The sequence below is a fragment of the Haliotis cracherodii genome, unplaced genomic scaffold (assembly GCF_022045235.1).
Source record: "Haliotis cracherodii isolate W230 unplaced genomic scaffold, xgHalCrac1.p SCAF_12, whole genome shotgun sequence".
Lineage (NCBI taxonomy): Eukaryota > Metazoa > Mollusca > Gastropoda > Lepetellida > Haliotidae > Haliotis > Haliotis cracherodii.
Genome location: NW_027266267.1, coordinates 8,807,290 through 8,827,708, shown reverse-complemented (window position 1 = coordinate 8,827,708; position 20,419 = coordinate 8,807,290). Strand labels below are relative to the sequence as shown.

The 20,419-nt window shown below is 41.0% G+C and overlaps 1 protein-coding gene and 1 non-coding gene across 2 annotated transcripts; both read right to left on the bottom strand.

Annotated features, from left to right (window-relative positions):
• Window positions 1-1,394: 1,394 nt before the first annotated feature.
• Window positions 1,395-1,469, bottom strand: Trnas-gga (transfer RNA serine (anticodon GGA)). The gene has a single exon. It is a non-coding gene; the product is annotated as a tRNA-Ser (tRNA).
• Window positions 1,470-6,722: 5,253 nt separating this feature from the next.
• On the bottom strand, window positions 6,723-19,360 carry LOC139456970 (uncharacterized). Its single transcript, XM_071238433.1, has 12 exons — window positions 19,339-19,360; window positions 17,113-17,445; window positions 15,812-16,111; window positions 15,381-15,413; window positions 14,721-14,759; window positions 14,278-14,319; window positions 13,731-13,784; window positions 12,796-13,098; window positions 11,764-12,063; window positions 10,822-11,121; window positions 9,788-9,847; window positions 6,723-7,733 (listed from the first exon to the last, which is right to left on the bottom strand). Exons 1-12 carry the CDS (start codon window positions 19,358-19,360, stop codon window positions 7,369-7,371), a joined length of 2,151 nt encoding a protein of 716 aa, XP_071094534.1. The 3' UTR covers window positions 6,723-7,368.
• Window positions 19,361-20,419: the final 1,059 nt, after the last annotated feature.

The window sequence follows — 20,419 nt, the reverse complement described above, 5'->3', positions numbered from 1 at the left end:
AGAAAATGTCGCCGTGGGCGCTTATTAGAGCGGGGCGCTTATTTCGTCGAATACGGTATTTGGTTGGTCAGAGTTGTTATTTTCAGGCAACAACACCATCAACAGCGACGTTGATCGAGTGATGAGTCAAAATCCATGCTGTATGAAGCCAGGGTGTGACGTCCCCATGAACGTTTTGCCTGCTGACGAAAGAATTGGTGATGACAGAGTAATGATGTGGGAGGTTGTCTCACACATCAGGTTCAATGCATGACGCAAGATGTAACGTTCCAACTCTATTTTTGTGTGAAATCACAGCCTCTTGTTTTTTCCCAATTATGAACCAATCCGATATAAACTTTCAATACGGCATTGCTAAGGGGAGAACATGCTGAGGGCCCCCTAAATCGTCTGATCTGTACCAGCTAGAACACATGGATCACTGCATAGTACAGCGTCACCCTGAATCACATGCACGGCATTAGTTAACACATGCACCATAGACTGATCAGGCTGCCATTCACAAGCATGTCGTGTTGTGAGATAACGAGTTGCATTAACATAAATCTCCCAGTGATCTAAATTGATGTAACTCTCTGTGTGGAAATGCCAATTTCATCATGATATGATATTTACATGTATATTATGTGATGAAAAAAACACTTATTTTATGCACTTTCCGAGGAATCCGTTCAATTCATTGTATTTCATTTTTAACATTTCACGACCGCCTCCGTGGTCTAGTGGTAGAGTGTCCGCCCGGAGAGCAGGAAGGTCTGGGGCTCGATCCCCGGCCGCGTCATACCAAAAGACGTTCAAAGATGGTACTTGTTGTTACCCTGCCTGGCGCTCGGCATTAAGGGGCTAAAACAAGGACTGGACGGCTCGGAGTCAGTATACTGTGTCTGAGTGGGGTATTCATGTTAAACTGCGGCATGGTATCTCAGTTGGCTAGCACTATAAATCGGCATCAGTCTGGACTAGTACAAGCAGCCACACACACACACACACACACACACACGTGGATGCACGTCGCTATATAAGTGCAGTAATCTTGTACGCGACGTTTAACCCAATTTACCTCACCTTTAACATTCCACACCACTGATATGGAAGTGATCATTTTCGAAGAATTCTTACATCTAGTAACCGCACTCACAATCCACCAATTTCCGGACCTACACGGGTACTTTCAGATGACCCAAATTATATTGTTCGTCGCGTTTAAGATTATTGCACTTATGTAGCGACGTGCATGCACGTGTGTGTGTGTGGCTGCTTGTACTAGTTTGTATAGTGCTAGATCACTGAGATACCATGCCGCAGTTTAACATGGTACCCCACTCAGACACTGCATCCTGACTCCGAGGCAGGGTAACAACAATTACGTCTCAATCTTTAAACGTCTTTTGGTATGACGCTGCCGGGGATTGAACCCGGGCCTTCCGCTCTCCGGGCGGACGCTCTACCACTAAACCACGGAGGCGGTCCATTGGAGATACAGCCAGCCATGTACTCTTGCTAACGCTCATTCATAAACTGTGGTTTGATAATGGTTTCAACCAAGTTCGACCCTGTGGGGATCCGGGGTAAAATGTGTGTCCATCTTCCCACTGTCAGAGGCAAGTAAACAGGGCAACCCGGTTGTGTCCCTGTGTTGGCAGATAAAAATGGAGTCTAGTGGTAAAGGGCACTAGGACCGACAATAGTGTTCGTCAGTCCAACACTCCTCTCTAGCTTTGCTAAGACGAGGGGTAGAATGGGCCAAGTTCTATCAATCGGCCGGATACACCAAGCAGTGTGCATGTTGTATGTGATTCAGTGTGGGACAGGGCCGACGGTATAGAAATTCCCAGGTATCAAGCTGCCGAAAAAGATCACCCAACCAACGACTCTCCGCGACCAAAGTTGCTTGACTTCACCTGATTTGTGACCGATGCTCTGTTAACAGGACCACATGCGACCACAAATTCGACCGAACCATTTGGTAATACAAATATAGCCAATACGGTGTCTGCATCTTTGATGTCCGGTGCGATGTAGCACTTTCCTTGTTGACACTCGATGGCCGGTGGAAAAGAGTAGTGTCAAGAAATATCTTTCACTCGTGCACTGTAGCTCATCTGAATTTGTCGTCGAAAGATTAATACAATCAACAAAGACAGATCGTATTTTCCTTGTCCTCTAATAATTTGTTAATGTCACTGTTGTTGACTTCTACAGAGCTGTTTGCTTGTTTAGCTTGTCTTGGTTGTATAATGTGTAAAATACTTGCAACTACATTTCCATCAATCTTGATAAGCTATATAGATCATTCAATGTTATCGGAGATTGTCGCCCTGTTTGTTTACGTTCCAAGTGTAATGTTTTAAGAAACCCTATCAATTTATATGTTTTTTGTGTGGCAGCAAGTGTAGAAGATTATCCTAATTGGACCCGTTGTGTGTGTGCGTGCGTGTGTCAGTGTGTGTCTGTGTCTGTGTCTGTGTCTGTGTCTATGTGTGGTTTGTTCGTTGAAATAAAATGAATGACCTTCACAATGAATGAGGAAAGTAATGGCAGCATTTCAGAAACAGCCAATCAGATGGAAGCGAAAACAGTAACCTCCCTTGTTACAGGACATGTACTAACCCGCATCTCCCTTCCCGTATATATATATATATATATATATATATATATATATATATATATATATATATATATATATATATATATATGCTTTTATTCCTTCATAGGAGAGTACAAGAAAGGTTATAAGTTAACAGTGAAGAGGAGAGATTTAACATGGATTGAGAGTCACTTTGGAAGGTGCACATGTCATGCAGTCATCTCAGATTGGGAACAGTTCTTGATCCTCATCGGACAGGGAAACAGGAAGCTGGCAGGACAGGAGACTGTAGACAAGATCAGTGTCGAATCTATCTTGGTGTTGGACACTGAGTTTCAGTGTTGAGGATGTCACACCACAGCCTGTCTCGATACATGCATAAAGTCTCTTAGAAGGTCGTCGTAGTATAGACTGCATAGAAACAGCTTCCTTGAACATTGCCAGGTCTCCAGAGGGCACAAAAATGAACAATGAACGCACACTGTTTCTTAATGTTTGGTTGGGTTTTTTCTATGAACCAGGCTAGGTGAGTCTTTCTGGTGGAAAAGATATTCCTGAAAGTTTTACGGTCGTGATCTCGAGATACTCGGGTGTTCCATTCCTTCTCTTCGTGGTCATGAATGGCTTTCTTTACAATATATTTCCTGGATCTTTGCACAGGAAATGTACAAACAATCATGAAAGCATGTGAGAAGGGAAGAAGCGGATACTTCTCCAGAATGTTCCATAAATCCGTGATGGAGTCATAAGCATTCATGGAACAGTTGTTCTTAAAAGCGAAGAGACGAGTTAAGAGCTGGCTAGAAAATGGTTCTGGTTGGCACAGGCTTCCAAGAAAGAACTATATCCTTGTGTTGGTATGAGATTATAAAGAATGGCACCCTATTAGTGTATTATAGTTGTCAGGCCTTGGCACATCTTGAGACAGAAGCATTGCGATCATTGCAGAAATCGCAACTTTTCTTTGCATTTCCACTCTGTAAGCTTGCTATTGGCGCAATGACGACCGCTAAACTGGTGAATGGATTGAAGTAAACTGCACGTGTTTTATTATTTATCAGATATCAGATGTCTCCTACTGTGAATTATTTAAACAGTAAATGAAAACACAAATATTCTCAATGCTTTATAATGGAATATTTGGTTTGATATTCCCAGATTTTGATACGTTTCAACTGAGCTATTTGACTATCGTGGAAAAATAATGTAGTTTGATTGTCCTTCGGTGGAATTCCAGGAAATCGATGCCGTTTTTACCTGTAGGAATATGACAAAATGTGACTTCGCCTCTCTCATAACGGTGAATGAAGGTGTTTCTTATTATCTCCCTGTGTTTAAATTTGACGATGATTAATAAAACAATAAACTACTCTTGACGAGGAATGACGGATCATCTGTGAATTTAACTGTGCAAGGCTCGTGACAGATAATCCGCCATTCCTCATCATTAGTAAAATATTTTCTATATACTTAGCTTACATTTTTACAATAAGAATGAGAAAACTCTTATCTGCAGGATATTATAAATATTCATATTATTGTACTGTGGGCCGATGGCCTGTATTACTGACATTGTTTTCTGTCTGTCTACACTCATGTCGGTGCAGTGTTGGTGGCAGAGCTCGGTGCCTGTCCAACATGTCTTAGCAGGACATTGCAGCAGAGCCAGCGGATGAAGGTGTAACATCAGTCAAATATATCATCAAAACAATAGATCGTGTTGTATCAGTTACATAAATATCTATCCGCTTGCCTTACGTTAGTTTCGAAATATATTAAGGATGATGATTTCAATACCGGACTGGAGGTGCATGTCCCACATCCTCTACTATGATACGCATGTCAGAAGTTTGGACATTGGTTTGTCATTCGAACGAGGTGCATATTTAAGATGTCATCCGTTGCAATTTTAAAACCCTAATGAAATTAATGTTTTAATCTCTTGCTTCTCGTATCACACAGTCAGCATTTAGCTGGAACATTGCTGAGTTCTGAGCAACACATCGGCAAATCGAACAATGAAGGGTTAGAAATATATGTGTGAGTGAGTTGGGTTTAACGCCGCTTTTAACAGTATTGCAGTTATATCACGGCGTGTCAGCTTAAATGTGGGAGGAAAGCCCGAAATGATGCAGGTCTAAGGCGTTTACCACTTCGGTGAAACCTACGAGCACGGGTATGGCGCTGACAAATCTAGAACATAATCGGGATGAACCGGGATTCGAACCCACAATCATAGGTTTCTGGCGTGCCCAAGGGACGCAACTTTGTACAGCGAATCGCGGCGCCTTAGACGACTGGGCCACCCGTGCTCCCTGAAATACATGTGATGTGTTGGCTGGCATATTTTGCGTGTATGACTACACGGCGTCATCGATGCTTATTATGTCAACCGATGTTGGCTGAACTTCTGCAGACTGCGATGTAAAACAACATTCACTAACTTACTTGAGTTGATATACTCGTGTGACTATGAGAATCGGAGACTCGTGTGACTATGAGAATCCTTCCATTAAGTATTTAAATTTAGGTTTGCAACGACATTTTAAACACATAGTGACGATCTGTGACAATGGTCGGGTTTATTTTCTGTTTTGATTTGTCATACATTGTACATGGTCCTTTGTCATTGATCAATGATAACTCCAGATTTCACAGACATGGTATAGGAAGTGGTGGAACTAACTACTGCACAGGTAATAGAAGATTTAAAAAAAAAAACACAGCACACGTCATAGAAAAGTTCAGAGGTCACAAATAGCGCTGATTATTGAAGATTCAAAATGATACCGCAGCAAAGGTAAGGTAACAGAAAAGTTCAGAGAGAAAAAATAGGCTTCAACTAACCACAGCACAGATGATTATGATTTCAGAAACAAATCGTGCTTCAAGTAACCACAGCACACGTAACTATAATTTCAGAGAACATATGCTTCAAGTAACCACAGCACAGGTAACTATAATTTCAGAGAAAAACGCGCTTCAAGTAACCACAGCACAGGTAACTATAATTTCAGTGAAAAACGCGCTTCAAGTAACCACAGCACATGTAACTATAATTTCAGTGAAAAACGCGCTTCAAGTAACCACAGCACATGTAACTATAATTTCAGAGAACATATGCTTCAAGTAACCACAGCACCGATGAATATTATTTCAGAAAAAAAGTAACCACAGCACACGTAACTATAATTTCAGAGAAAAACACGCATTAAGTATCCACAGTACAGATGATTATAATTTCAGAAAAAAACGCGCTTCAAGTAACCACAAGACATGTAACTATAATTTCAGAGAAAATCACGCTTCAAGTAACCACAGCACATGTAACTATAATTTCAGAGAAAAACATACTTCATGCTTCAACACAGATAACGGGACAACAATAACACTGGTTACTATGGAAATGACATACGATGTAATAAGTCATTTTCAGGCTTGTGTAAAATACATCAGTATTAGTAGGGTTCAGCTGTTGAAACAGTCAGGGCAGGAGCACCATCCTCTTTGTAGATACCCTCCGTCACCATCTACACCCTGTTCCTCCTTACTGCTTATTTATTGCAAAGAAAAACTCAACTAACTCCAACATTTATCAATTTGTTTCGTGAAATATAATTGACGTATCCTTTGCGGTTCACGGCGCTTTGGATGATAGTTTAGTAAAATCGCAGCATGTAAGTTTGACGTGTGATGAAAGCCGAAAGTGATGCAGGTCTTACGATTTGATGACCTTGGTGACAAACACGATCTCGGATATTGTGCTGACAAAAAAATCTAGAAATAAATATCAGGGAAAATTAGACTACTGGGTCAACCGTGCCCCGACGTCATTGTAATAAAAGATTTTATTATTCTTTTCACATTCTAAATTCAAATACTATTCTACATTAAAGTCCCTACTTTACAGAGCTGCGAACACGGAGGGAATGTTGGTATAAAATGTCTGTGGTGTTAGTGAGTGAGTTGGGCTCAACACCACATCGTGACGTTAGCCCACGTCGTTCTGAGTGAGGGAGGGAGTATGGTTTTACGCCGCTTTTAGCAATATTGCAGCAATATCACGGCGGGAGCACCAAAAATGGGCTTCACACAATGTACCCATGTCAGGAATCGAACCCGGGTCTTTGGCGTGACGAGCGAACGCTTTAACCACCAGGCTACCCGACCGCCCCTCACGTCGTTCTGTTGCGGACGACTGGACCAACGGTACCCCTGTATGCGGCCATGCAGTTTCACATGTATACATTGCATTCATGAAAACTGAATAGATCCAAACATCATTTGGATAAAACTATCTGCTTTATGTTGGCGTTATTTGCAATCACGGATCTTTCAAATCTTTAAACGAAGCCTTGACATATCGCGCCATCCTAAGCACCACTATTTGCAGAAAGAGATTTGTTATGTTTTGGGACCAGGTGGTGTTTTAGGTATTCCGGCCTATGGGTATCGCTCGATGATTTCCTCTACTTCTACAGCTGTTTCTACCCCATACAACATTAGGTAGACGCAGTGGTGTGTGTAGACAGAACTGGCTCATAGTGGTCGCTGACGTGAGGTGTCGTTGATGTGAGGCATGTTTTGATTTTAGTTTGTTCTTCGATTTACATGCGTCAGACTACCTAGAATGCATTAATTTTCTATTGCGGACAATACAAAATAATTTTGGCTCAATCACTTCCGAACACTGCTGTGTTAAACATTCACACTGAATGAGAATATTATACGATCGAAAGGTAGGTTGTATACGATTGATAGTTTTGAGACAGTCGTGAGTTTTAAGGATTATTATTTTTAGCCTCAGTACTTGCAACATAAGGTACGTAATTTTCATTTTCATGCATATTTGTCATACCTTTCAAGTCTACTTCGCGATGCTCGTTCGTGTCAGGCATATGTTTCTCCTTTGTCAGTCTTTCATTGTAGATCTTGAATGCAACGATGACAATAAACAACAGTACGCATAAACTCACGCCGACCGACAGACCGACAGTCAGCCCTGATGATAGCCCTGTATCCCCGGTGGAAGGTGAACGTGCAGTCGTTGACGGTTCATCTGACGTCATCTTCGGTTCCTCTGACGTCGTATGTGACGTCGTATGTGACGTGGTGGGGAGAGTGCTGGTCGAGGTTGACGTTGTTTCTAGAAGGAAAGCAAAATGTTAGATATGAAAAAAGTTAATGACCGAGTGTTGTTTAACGCCGCACTATATTCCAGCTATATGACGGCGGTCTGTAAATAATCAAGTCTGGAGCAGACAATCCAGTGATTGACATCATGAGCATCAATCCACGCAATCGGGATACGATGACATTTATCAGAAAGGGTAATAGTGATTGAGTGAGTATGGTTTTACGCCGCTTTTAGCAATATTCCACCAATATCACGGCGAGGGACACCAGAAATGGGCTTCACACATCGTACCCATGTCGGGAATCGAACCCGGGTCACTCGCGTGACGAGCGAACGCTTTAACCACTAGGCTACCCGACCGCCCCCATATATGGTAATAAGGATAATGGATGAGATATGTATCCATGAAGAGAGGTTGTCAATAAATGAAAACATTACTTTTCTTAATTTTTAAGCACCAGTACATAGCAAAGTAACATCTAGTTGCAACAAAATCAATAAACGCGCTATCGTATTACTGGATTTTCTGGTCTGTTTACACCCTGCCGCCGCATGCCAGGAAGTGCCCTGTGTAGCGTCAGGCAAGACTCATTTACTATTTCTGAACAGTGTGTGTGTGTGTGTGTGTGTGTGTGTGTGTGTGTGGCGGGCTCTGGCGTCATCACTATTATTTTCCCATGCCCAATGGAAATACTAAATATCGTGTACATTTCACATAAAAAATATTTCTAGGAATACTAAAACATTCAGAAATCTACAGTACAATACAATACAATAGTTATATAACTGTCTTTTGTTTAACGTCGCTTTCGGCCCATTTTCCAGCTAAATGAAAGAGATTTGTCACTAAGAAACAAATAGATCCTGGACCAGACACTCCAGTGATGGTTAGCACGAACAGCGTCCCACATCGTCATGTATGGTGAATATCGAATCATTTAGTCGTGTAGTCCAATACGCAATCGTTGCTGAGGACCTATCTTAACGCGCAATTCCTATGGGTCATTATATAACAACATCTTAAAAAAAAAGAGAATGTATTCGAGCTATTTGTTTCTATAATGTCACACCAAGAAGAATACAACCTTATTACAATCATCTGTGCCTATAATTATAACCAGAGCTCTCATCTAAACTTGTTATACAACGTGTCATAAACATGTTAAGAAAACGTACAGCCCTCCAAACTGTCAAGACAGCAACCAAGGAGGCGCCACGATCGCTTTTTACAGCTCATAAATTTACCTTTGTGTCAACGACATGCTCTCACACAACGCCCACGCACAGTACCATTACCCTCACTGAGTATTCTCAATGGCTGCCTTAGGGGCGGTCGGGGAGCCTAGTGGTTAAAGCGTTCGCTCGTCACGCCGAAGACCCGGGTTCGATTCCCGACATGGGTACAATGTGTGAAGCCCATTTCTGGTGTCCCTCGCCGTGATATTGCTAAAATATTGCTAAAAGCGGCGTAAAACCATACTCACTCACTCACTCACTCACTCAATGGCTGTCTAGTTTCCCTTCAACATCAAGCTGACACGCCCTGACATAATGTTCATTTTGTCGTTAAATCTCTTCTTTGTTTTATTTCCAATTAGCGTACATTTAGCAATAAAAGTTCAATTCAGTAGGGTGAAAGAGTTTTTTTAGAGGAAAATACAGGACAAAACAATCAGAAAACATTTAGCGTCATAGAGAAAGACTGAAAATAGTGTGGAAATAATTATTTAAATCTCAATTTAAAAATCATGTGATAAATATTGACATTCCTAATTGTACTGCCCTTGTAGTTTAAACTCTACAAAAAATATCCCCATAGTTTATTCAAACAATACATAATGCCATTGCCGCTCTACTGATATTCTTATACTTATCCTTAAGTTTTTGGCAATCCTATTGACTGATAATTCATACAAACATTGTGTATCTAATCTATCTGACTCATGCTAACAAATGAGACTTCTTGGGGACATGCAAACACTGAAAATAAATATTTCCTAGAAAACTGATACAACGTATTTGAGGGTTCTCTATACAATTGCACTCAGATATGTATGTACAACCTGGAGATGTCGGCGTTAACGTTGACGTTGACGTTGAGAAGGTGGTTGTGGGAGCGGCCTCTACGAAGATATAAGATGAATTGTTGGAAAATTGCCATTATTTTCTAAAGAACCTTATTCTAGTGCATCTCTATTAACGTCAGCTGATTGACACACGTTATTGCTTCTTCTGGTACCCCAGAACCCAGTGTTCTAATACCATTCTAGATTCTTGAGTCTTAAAATGGCAGTCAGTGTCAATACACGATTTGTTTACATTCTTCAGCGGACCCATGAAGATTCCGGGGTAGAATAGGTCTTCAACAACCCATACTTGTCGTAAAATGCGACTAACGGAATCGGGTGGTCAGGCTCGCTGACTTGATTGATGCATGTCATCGATCCCAATTGCGTGGATCGATGCTCATGATGTCAATCACTGGATTGTCTGGTCCAGACTCGATTATTTGACAGACCGCCGTAATATAGCTGAAATATTGCTGAGTGCGGCGTTAAACAACAAACAAACGAATCAAACATTGTTCAGAGAACGCTAATCAATAAACACACTATTCCAGACTTCTGACTAATATCGTTTTACTAGCATCTACTATATATGCGTGATGTTACAGATTAACATGAAATCTATATGTATCCAAACATACAACGGGTTATTTTAATGACGGTTCTTGAAGACGCAATACAGAAAAGAAGACACAAGCATTAAACATTTACTAAATCATAAAATGCTATGAAGTTTCAAAGCTGATTCTGTAAAAGGCTAACCTTTACGTTCAATTGTAACTACATGAAATTACAATGCTCGAGTGCAACAAACATATTTTAAAGCTTTTTTAAGCCAGTTGTATGAATAGCGAGTACTTCCGGTCGGTCAGGATATGCTGGTGATCTTTTGATATAGTTTTCACCGCTACTTTGCATATTACATCCAATGGAATCTGTCCAATGAAAACTGGCTTATTTGTGTTCCTGATTGTCATTGTCCCAATTGCAATACAGCCATCCAAATCAAAAACACTGAACAATAGACCTACCCGTCAAATTGGCAACCCCTCCACATTCAAGCGCCTTGTTCACTCCGTCACACATAAAAGCAACACGGACATCTCCGAGGTGATCAGCCGTGACATTGAAGGAGGTGGTCAGGGCGGTGTTGGTGATGTTGTTCGTTGTCTGGTTCTGTAGCAACACGTCACTGATGCTGCCAGTGGTGATGCCAAACCCAGCATGGTATTGACAGTAGTAGTTTCTGAGGTCAACCATGAGAGTCAGATTTGTACCAAGATGCAGGGCCTTGGTGTCTGTATCACTGCTGATGTTGCACAGTGGTGGACCTGGTTTTAAACACAAAACTTGACACCTGGTTTAATGAGTGAGTGAGTGAGTTGGGTTTAACGCCGCTTTTAACAGTATTCCAGTTATATCACGACGTGTCAGCTTAATGTGGGAGGAAAGCCCAAAGTGATGCAGGTTTAAGGTGTTTACCACTTCGGTGAAACCCACGAGCACGGGTATGGTGCTGACAAACCTAGAAACATAATCGGGGCGAACCGGGATTCGAACCAACAATCATAGGTTTCTGGCTTGCCAAGGGACGCAACTCTGCATAGCGAATCGCGACGCCTTCGACGACTGGGCCACCCTTGCCCTCTAGTTTAATGAACACTTGATAATCAATATACCAATGTGGTGAAAAATACAGATAACATGGATATATCAATATTGAATAAATAACGCACACATATTTATGTTTCAAATAACGAATAATTACGTAAACATTCTCCAGAAAGAATTAAAAAATTAATTTATAATGACGTCAGCTGTGTCTTTAGAGAGACTATAGTCATTGTGTCAGCAAAATATAAATGAAAATATCGGGGATACACGTCTTATGATTAGATGGTGTCATATCATGAATCATGTATATTTTAAATGATTCCAGTGTTATGATTGGTTAGGCTTTAGAGCTAACTCACTTTTCAACATCTTCTTGACTCCATTACAAGTTAGAGTCCAACTTCTGCTGCATTGGAAGTTGATCATTACATCTCCTAGTCTTGTGACATCAACATTGAATGTTTGGTTGACGGTTTTGGTTGATACACCAGTGACGTTGTGTTTCGCCACCAACTCGTCAGTCACAGCACCAGTTGTGAGATCAAAGCCAGTCTCCACAGAACAGTAGTAGTGGGTGATGTTTACTGTTAGAGTCAACTGTGCTCCAGGTTCCAGGGAGTCGGTGTCCTCGTCACTGCGGATGCTACACTGTGGGAGCCCTGGTGACAGGGTAATGTCGAGGATGGATGAGATATGAATGCATAAAGAGAGGTTGTCAAGAAAACAAACCTTTACTTTTCTTTACTTTTAAGCAGTAGTACATATCAGACAGTAACAAAAGTAACATATTTTTTTTCACCAAATCAGTTAATGCGCTATGTTATCACTTGATTTTCTGGGTTTTTTAAACGCTGTCGCCGCATGCATCATCAGACAAGAAACATTTACTTTTTCTGCAAATTGTCTGTGGCGGGTGCTACCGGTAGGGCAGGAAAATGCCTGCTCTTTTCGCGAACACCTGGTGTCTTCACTGATTTTCAGTGATCTATATAATTTACACCGCTAATGTATCTTTTACATTCAATTGAATCTGTTTCGGTGGGTAAGAGAGTTGACGGTTTAGGCACCACAAAAACAATAAAGATCTATTGTGTTTTGAATTGATATTTGACACATTTTTACTTTACATCAGAATAGTTTACAGCTGTCATTTGTGTGATCATACGAGTACACCTGACTATAACTTTTGCCAATGATTATGAATAATATTTAAGTCACATATTTCTTTATTGTGTGATATGACAACTCGGTCAAATGCTGCTGTAGAATTCTAGAAAATAATCCTTATCGTACCTGTTAACTTATGCAACTTGTTCCTGATCTACACCTACATGTAGTTAGGTATTCTAACAGGACAAATCCTCCACGATGATGAGTATATGCTAGCTCACCTGCTGCCGTCAGGTGACACACGTCTACAGGGACGGCACCCACTACAGTTGCATCCACGATCTTCCAAGTACCAGCATCTTCCTTCTCCACACTGGCTATGATTAGTGTAGAGTGTGTACCATTAAGTGTGGCACTGTATCCAGCCACCGGGCTGCAGCTGGGGTTGCAGGTGACGACATACCGGCCTTCTGTTGGCCGTACCCATATAAAACCTGTGTAGTTGCTTCTGTCACCAACAATCTGGTATTCCTCACCAAGTAGTCCAACTCCTCCCATACAAGTAGAGTCCGCTGGAGATGCGCCTTTGATTCAAAGAGGATATAAACTACAGTAAACTGCGGTTATAACGAACTGACGGATATAACGAACTTACTTTTCTGGTCCCGACTATGTCCTGTAGTTATGCTGTATATATGCTCATAACGAACTGCGGTTATAACGAACTAAAATTAGTAGTCCCCTTTAGTTCGTTATAACCGTACTTTACTGTAAAGTAAACTATGGCTATAACGAACCCAAATGGGCCTTTAATTTTAGTTCGTTATAACCGTAGTTCGTTATAAGCATATATACAGCATATATACAGCAAATGGCCGGGACCAAAATTTAAGTTCGTAATATCCGTCAGTTCGTTATAAGTGTGTTCGTTATAAACGTATTTTACTGCAATTTTATCTACAACCTTTTACGCCACAACTTGCACACACAGCTCAGTATCCTTCCACTGTATTCTTATATAAGTAGAAAGCTGAAGTACCCACACAGTTCTCTATATTCGTTACAAACGTGGTTGTGTTGTGAATTACGGTTTGGAATATCCTCTTTGACATCCTTATGAAAAGTTTTAATAACGATAAGGCCGCTCATGCCATATAACTCGATGCACATCTACAGATATTTACAACCTGTTCCACATAATATTTTGTTCACGTACCTGTCGACGTAGGTGTTGTTGTTGCTGTTGTTGATGCTGCTGCTGAAGTCGCCTCTATCGAACAGAAAACAAGTAAACATGAAAATGAAGTCTATGTCCAGGTCAGCACTACAAGATTTTCTGTTACTTTCTCTCAAAGAAGGGTCCCCACATTTTCCATCGAACACCTGTTTATCTGTAGTACATGTGTATATCGAAAGAAGATGTTTTGAATAAAGAATAATACCACTGTTAATCCAAATAACGTTCTTGTCTTGTTGTGTTTACGACAAGCGTGGTCGCCTTTCACGGTAAGCATGGGTTGCTGAAGACATATTCTACCCCGGATCTTCACGGGTCTTTATGAAACAGTGGATCCACATGTGATTGTGCAACAAAAGGCCTTTGAACAATTCATAGTCCTAATCTGTCTTTTGAAAAGAGAAATCGAAGAGTCAAGTCTTTGCTCATGAAGCATTGGGTACTTAGTGATGACACCAGGGGTCACAGTATCATTCACTAGAGACAGCAATGTACTTGTAATACATAGCCTACAGTGTAAGCTTACCTGGTGATGTGAGTATTTCTGTTGTTGTAGATGGACCAGCGGCTACGAAATGAGAGAATGAGAGAATGAGTGATAACTTATCAGTGACATGAGAACAGACCCTGAACCTTTCTCCTCTGCCCAAGTCTTTTCTAATTTCCTAAATGTTATTTAAATCGGCCTATCTAGTACAACATATATGATGCAAATTAACTATAGACAAGTTAAAGAGTGTTAATGAAATATAAAATAAATCAAAGTTGTGGTCACGTGTAAAAAAATATTGCTTTTGCAAACAGAGGTTTATTTAAACCTGAAAACAGTGAAATCACTGACAAAATCATTTGGTTCTCACATAGCTGATGTTAACTTAGAAGTAATTCGCTGAAACCGTTTTCAAGAATTACTTGCATCAAGGTTATTGAATGGCACTGCGTATTCAGTGCTATAGAAGTTTAACGTACCAGTAGACGTGAGTGTGTCGTTTGTTGAGGATGTCGCAGCTGGCAAGAGAGTATTAAAAGAAAAAAACAATAAGGATGTTATTTTTATCAGAAGACATTGTTTAATTTGTAAACTCGAAATTTCCTTCAAACTTCTTTGGATGCTTTATACATGAAAGAAAACATCATCTCTTCTATTTTGTCATTTGGTTACTCTCAGAAACTTCAACTCATACTCATACTCCTCAGAAGCGTTGATCTTATTGCCCGCCATCCCTTCTTCAAATCCCTCATCACCTATATTTGGGATCTTTTTTTTAGTCTCCTTGTTGTATTACAGCCTAATTATATAACTAAGAATCCTGATCACTTACCACCCATGGTTCCTTGAGAAATATTCCAATGACGATTAAACAAAAAGGACGTGTGAACGAAATTCAAGAACACTATTAAACATTTCACAATTCTCGTACTTCACGGAAGCGTTCTGGCAATAATGATCGAACAGACAGTGCCAACAGTGGCGTGCCTGAACACTCTTAGTAATCACCCGAACAATCAGATAGCTAGCAATATTCTATGACGGATACAGGTGAACGTTTATACAAACTAAATAGGCAAGGAATGTACTCCCTCATTCGTTTTTTTTGTAGATATAATGTGACACTCTTACTAACATACCTGTTGACGTGACAACTGTTGTAGAGATCGCAGCTGGAATATCAGATATTCAGTCAGTATAAACAAATAGATCAGTTTTGCAGTTGGAGAAATGTGCCTCTCATTTTACAAGTACTTTAGCCGTGGTCGTGAGTTTCCCCTAAGATTTCAATGTCTAAGAATAGCTTCAATTGGAAAGTTTCTATCTCAATAAGCCGACACGTCATGATATAACTGAAATAAAGTTCAAAGCGTCGTACAATCAAACTCACTAACATTTGGAGCATCGAATAGGAAACCTTCAACATCAAGGTTTTTAAATACATCGAATGTAAAAGTTTTACAACAGTAAGTATTTCAAACCAAACACCCAAAACTATGGACATTCAATGAAGGTTTCGGTGCCAACAAACGTAGCTTTAAGTAAAACAATGTTCGTCAAAGCCTCATACCATTTAAACTTTGAACTCCGCCACAGCTTAGCATCCAGTTCCTGGTGTCACATAAATATATGACGTTGACCTCTCCTAGTCGGTCAGAGGTGACGTTGAACGTTATTTTCGCGGCAGCGTCAGTGAGGTCGCCAGTAGTGTGGTTCTGTAGCAACACGCCTGTGATGTTACCAGTCACAAGATCCAGAACAGCACCACCAGAACAGTAGTAGCTTCTGATGTCAACCGCTAGCGTGACCTCTGTGCCAAGTTCAAGGGCGTCGGTGTCTACATCACTGCTGATATTGCATTGTGGTGGATCTGGTTTAAAGCCGAATATGCAGTTTGTTAGATAGGACAGGAATGGATGAGTGAGTAAGTTGGGTTTAAGCCGCTTTAAACAGTATTCCAGTTATATCACGGCAGAGCCCGACGATGCTAGTTCTCGGACGTTTTCCACGTTGATGAAACCCACGAGTGGGGGTATCATGCTGCTAAGGCTAGAAACATTATTGGGGAGGACCGGGAATCAAACCTACGATCATAGATTTCATGCACAACGAATTACAGCGCCTTAGACGACTGGGCCGAGTTGAATGTGTAAGTGAGTGATCATATGGTAATCCTAATCAATGATGGTGTAGTAAAGTTAATAATTCATGATGTGACTATAAATAACAGATTTAAAGTATGTGTTACATATTGATACATATTTTAGTATAACTCTTCCAGTGCACGCGAGTATTATGTTAACCTAAGGAGGACATCGCGCGAATAATATCCTTGGAAGAATGCTGATACCAATATTGTCCTCTCATATTATATATTGTCCTCGCATATTGAATATTGTCCTCACATATTAAATATTGTCCCACCCTGCTTGAAAAACATTTCCGATACAAGTACTTAGGCAATGCAAATGAAATTTGATATTGTACAATGCCAAAAAGGCAAAATGTCAAATGCCAAACAGAATAGATTTACTACTGTAAAGGAATTTGATGTTCTTCCTGGTTTACAGTTATTCCATGACAAATCCAAAAGTGTGGAACATGTTTAGACTAACATCTAGTCTCTGAAATGAACATATCGTACAGAAATGTGATTCTCTTCATTTTCAGATACTACAGTAATCTAGACTTGCCAAACATTATAGACTTGCATGGGCTGTAGTTGATATATTTGTATCAGGGTCTGTAAGACAGACTAGAACTTGTTTAGCTCAATTAATACCACGACTACGAAACCTATCTTAAGATAATGATATGAAATACGACTGTTTTGTTTTTAATAGTCGGTGTGTCTAAAGTAAAAATACTTACTAGCGGTGACAAGGTGGCACACGTCAATGACAACAGGTGAGCCATTTGCATCAAGTATCTTCCATGTACCAGAATCGTTTCTCCCAACACTGTCGAGTGTTAATGTGGTTTGTGTGTCATTCATCGTTGCCGTATATCCAGCTACAGCACTGCATGACAGATTGCATGTGGCAACATGCCGCCCATCAGCTGGTTGTACCCAAACAAAGGCTGTGAAGTTTCTCCAGTCACCGGTCAGTTCGTACTCTGTGTTGAGTTCTGCAACTCCGCTTGTACATGGGGTGTCATCGGGGACTATACCTGTAACACCGATATCAGTACAACCAATACAACCTGTAACACGGATATCAATACAACCAATACAACCTGTAACACGGATATCAATACAACCTGTAACACCGATATCAGTACAACCAATACAACCTGTAACACGGATATCAATACAACCAATACAACCTGTAACACCGATATCAGTACAACCAATACAACCTGTAACGCCGATATCAGTACAACCAATACAACCTGGAAATGGGGCGTCATTGGGGACTATACCTGTAACACCAATATCAATACAACCAATACAACCTGTAACACCGATATCAATACAACCAATACAACCTGTAACACCGGTATCAATACAACCTGGACATGGGGTGTCATTGGGAACTATATCTCTAACAACGGTGTCAATACAACCAATACAATCTGGACATGGGGCATCATTGGGAACTATATACCTGTAACACCGGTATCAATACAATATGGACATGGGATGTCATTGGGAACTATACCTGTAACACCGGTGTCAATACAACCAATACAATATGGATATGGGGCGTCATTGGGAACTATACATGTAACACCGGTATCAATACAATATGGACATGGGGCGTCATTGGGGACTATACCTGTAACACCAATACAATGCAAACATTAAAATGTGATGCCACTTGCAAGAAACACATGCATCAGCATGGGAAATAAATCTGTAATATCGCTGTCAATATCATGCATAAAACTATCGCCAGAAACTTGATATTAAACCTGTTGGGATTCCGTGTAAGAGTATACTGTGTGATTAGACTTGCTGACATGGTTGATGACATTGCCTTTTCTGACCGGGTGGTCAGGCTTGCTGACATGGTTGATGACATTACCCTGTGTTACCGTGTGATTAGACCTGCTGACATGGTTGATGACATTACCCCTGTGTTACCGTGTGATTAGACCTGATCACACGGTAACACAGAGTAATGTCATCAACCTTGTCAGCAAGCCTGACCATCCGGTAACACAGTGTAATGTCATCAACCATGTCAGCAAGCCTGACCACCTGGTCACAAAAGGCAATGTCATCAACCATGTCAGCAAGTCTAATCACACGGTCACACAGGGTAATGTCATCAACCATGTCAGCAAGCCTGACCACCCGGTTACACAGGAGTAATGCCATCAGCCATGCCAGCAAGCCTGACCACCCAGTCACACAGTAGTAATGTCATCATCCATGTCAGGAGGTCTAATCACACGGTAACACAGGGTAATGTCATCAGCCATGCCAGCAAGCCTGACCACCCGGTAACACAGGGGTAATGTCATCAGCCATGCCAGCAAGCCTGACCACCCAGTCACACAGGAGTAATGTCATCAGCCATGCCAGCAAGCCTGACCCAGGAGCTGACATGGCTGATGACATTACCCCTGTGTTACCCGGTGGTCAGGCTTGCTAACATGGCTGATGACATTACTCCTGTGTGACTGGGTGGTCAGGCTTGCTGACATGTAATCACCGTCAGCAGCAATGACAATACAGTCATTATGACAACATAAATCATCGCTGCACTGGCATCCAATACTTTACCATATTGAACTCAAACAGTAACCGTTACATGATACTTAACATAGTACCCAATACATTTGTAACCCCAACAAGTCAGCTAACCATTGATGAAGGATTTTATCATCGATGAAGGAGCTTACCATTGATGAAGGAGCTTACCATTGATGAAACGGCTTGCCATTGGTGAAGGGGCTTACCATTGATGAAGGAGCTAACCATTGATGAAGGAGCTTACCATTGAAGAAGGAGCTTACCATTGATGAAATGGCTTACCATTGGTGAAGGGGCTTACCATTGATGAAGGAGCTTACATTGATGAAGGAGCTTACCATTGATGAAGGAGCTTACCGTTGATGAAGGGGCTTACCATTGGTGAAGGAGCTTACCTTTGATGAAGTGGCTTGCCATTGGTGAAGGGGCTTACCATTGATGAAGGAGCTTACCATTGATGAAATGGCTTACCATTGGTGAAGGAGCTTACCATTGATGAAATGGTTTACCATTGATGAAATGGCTTACCATTGATGAAGGAGCTTACCTTTGATGAAGGAGCTTACCATTGATGAAGGGCTTACCATTGAAGAAGGGGCTTACCATTGATGAAGGAGAACGTCAGGACAACCCACAGTGTAACTCGGTGCATCGTGTTTCGGCAGAACTTCAACTGATAAGAAAATCGTGAATGTAAACACCTGGTGTCCCTTTCCAGATCTACACTCTGTAATTACATGGGGGTCTACACGAAACCCGCACAATTTAAAATAGGATTCGTTAAAGGTTGAAAGATGACAAAATGCCCAAAGAAATACGCCCCTTAAATGTAGTGATGATACGTATGGCGTCACAAAAAGGTTTGTTTCTTCTTCAGTGTTGCATTCCAAGTAAACTGATCAAGTGAAGGATAAAACATTCCAGTTTATATCAGCAACATAGATAATAACTTAGCTGTAACAAAAAATATTCGAGAGGTGAGTGTCGTGTTATCCAAACTACCAGGTGGATCGTGGCTTACTTTGAGATATCACCATATATTTTCTGGCGTCCATCCAACGCAACACGTACGCCTTAAAATGACACTTAATAAGTCGTTAATGAGAAGCAACAACTCATTATAACATTTACTGTTACTATATATGAACCTACCGAATTGTTTCGAGGGGCGTGTTTCGTGTTTACTGGTGACAGTTCGCTTCAGGTATGCCATTTACACCAACTCCCCATAACATGAATGCACTTGAACGACTACAGGTCTCACGATGTTGTCAGATAACACGCTTTACATCTGCTTCTACTTTGCAACGTCGCAGAAATCGATTGCAGTTGGGTGAGGTAAGCTACATACGCAGGTACTTGGTGATTACTAATATTGCACTTAACATACAGACCTGTGCTCTATGGTTACGCTAACCTCCCTCTGCCAAAACCAGGACTGGGAGACAAACTATTTTGTCTTAGATGATTTAAACA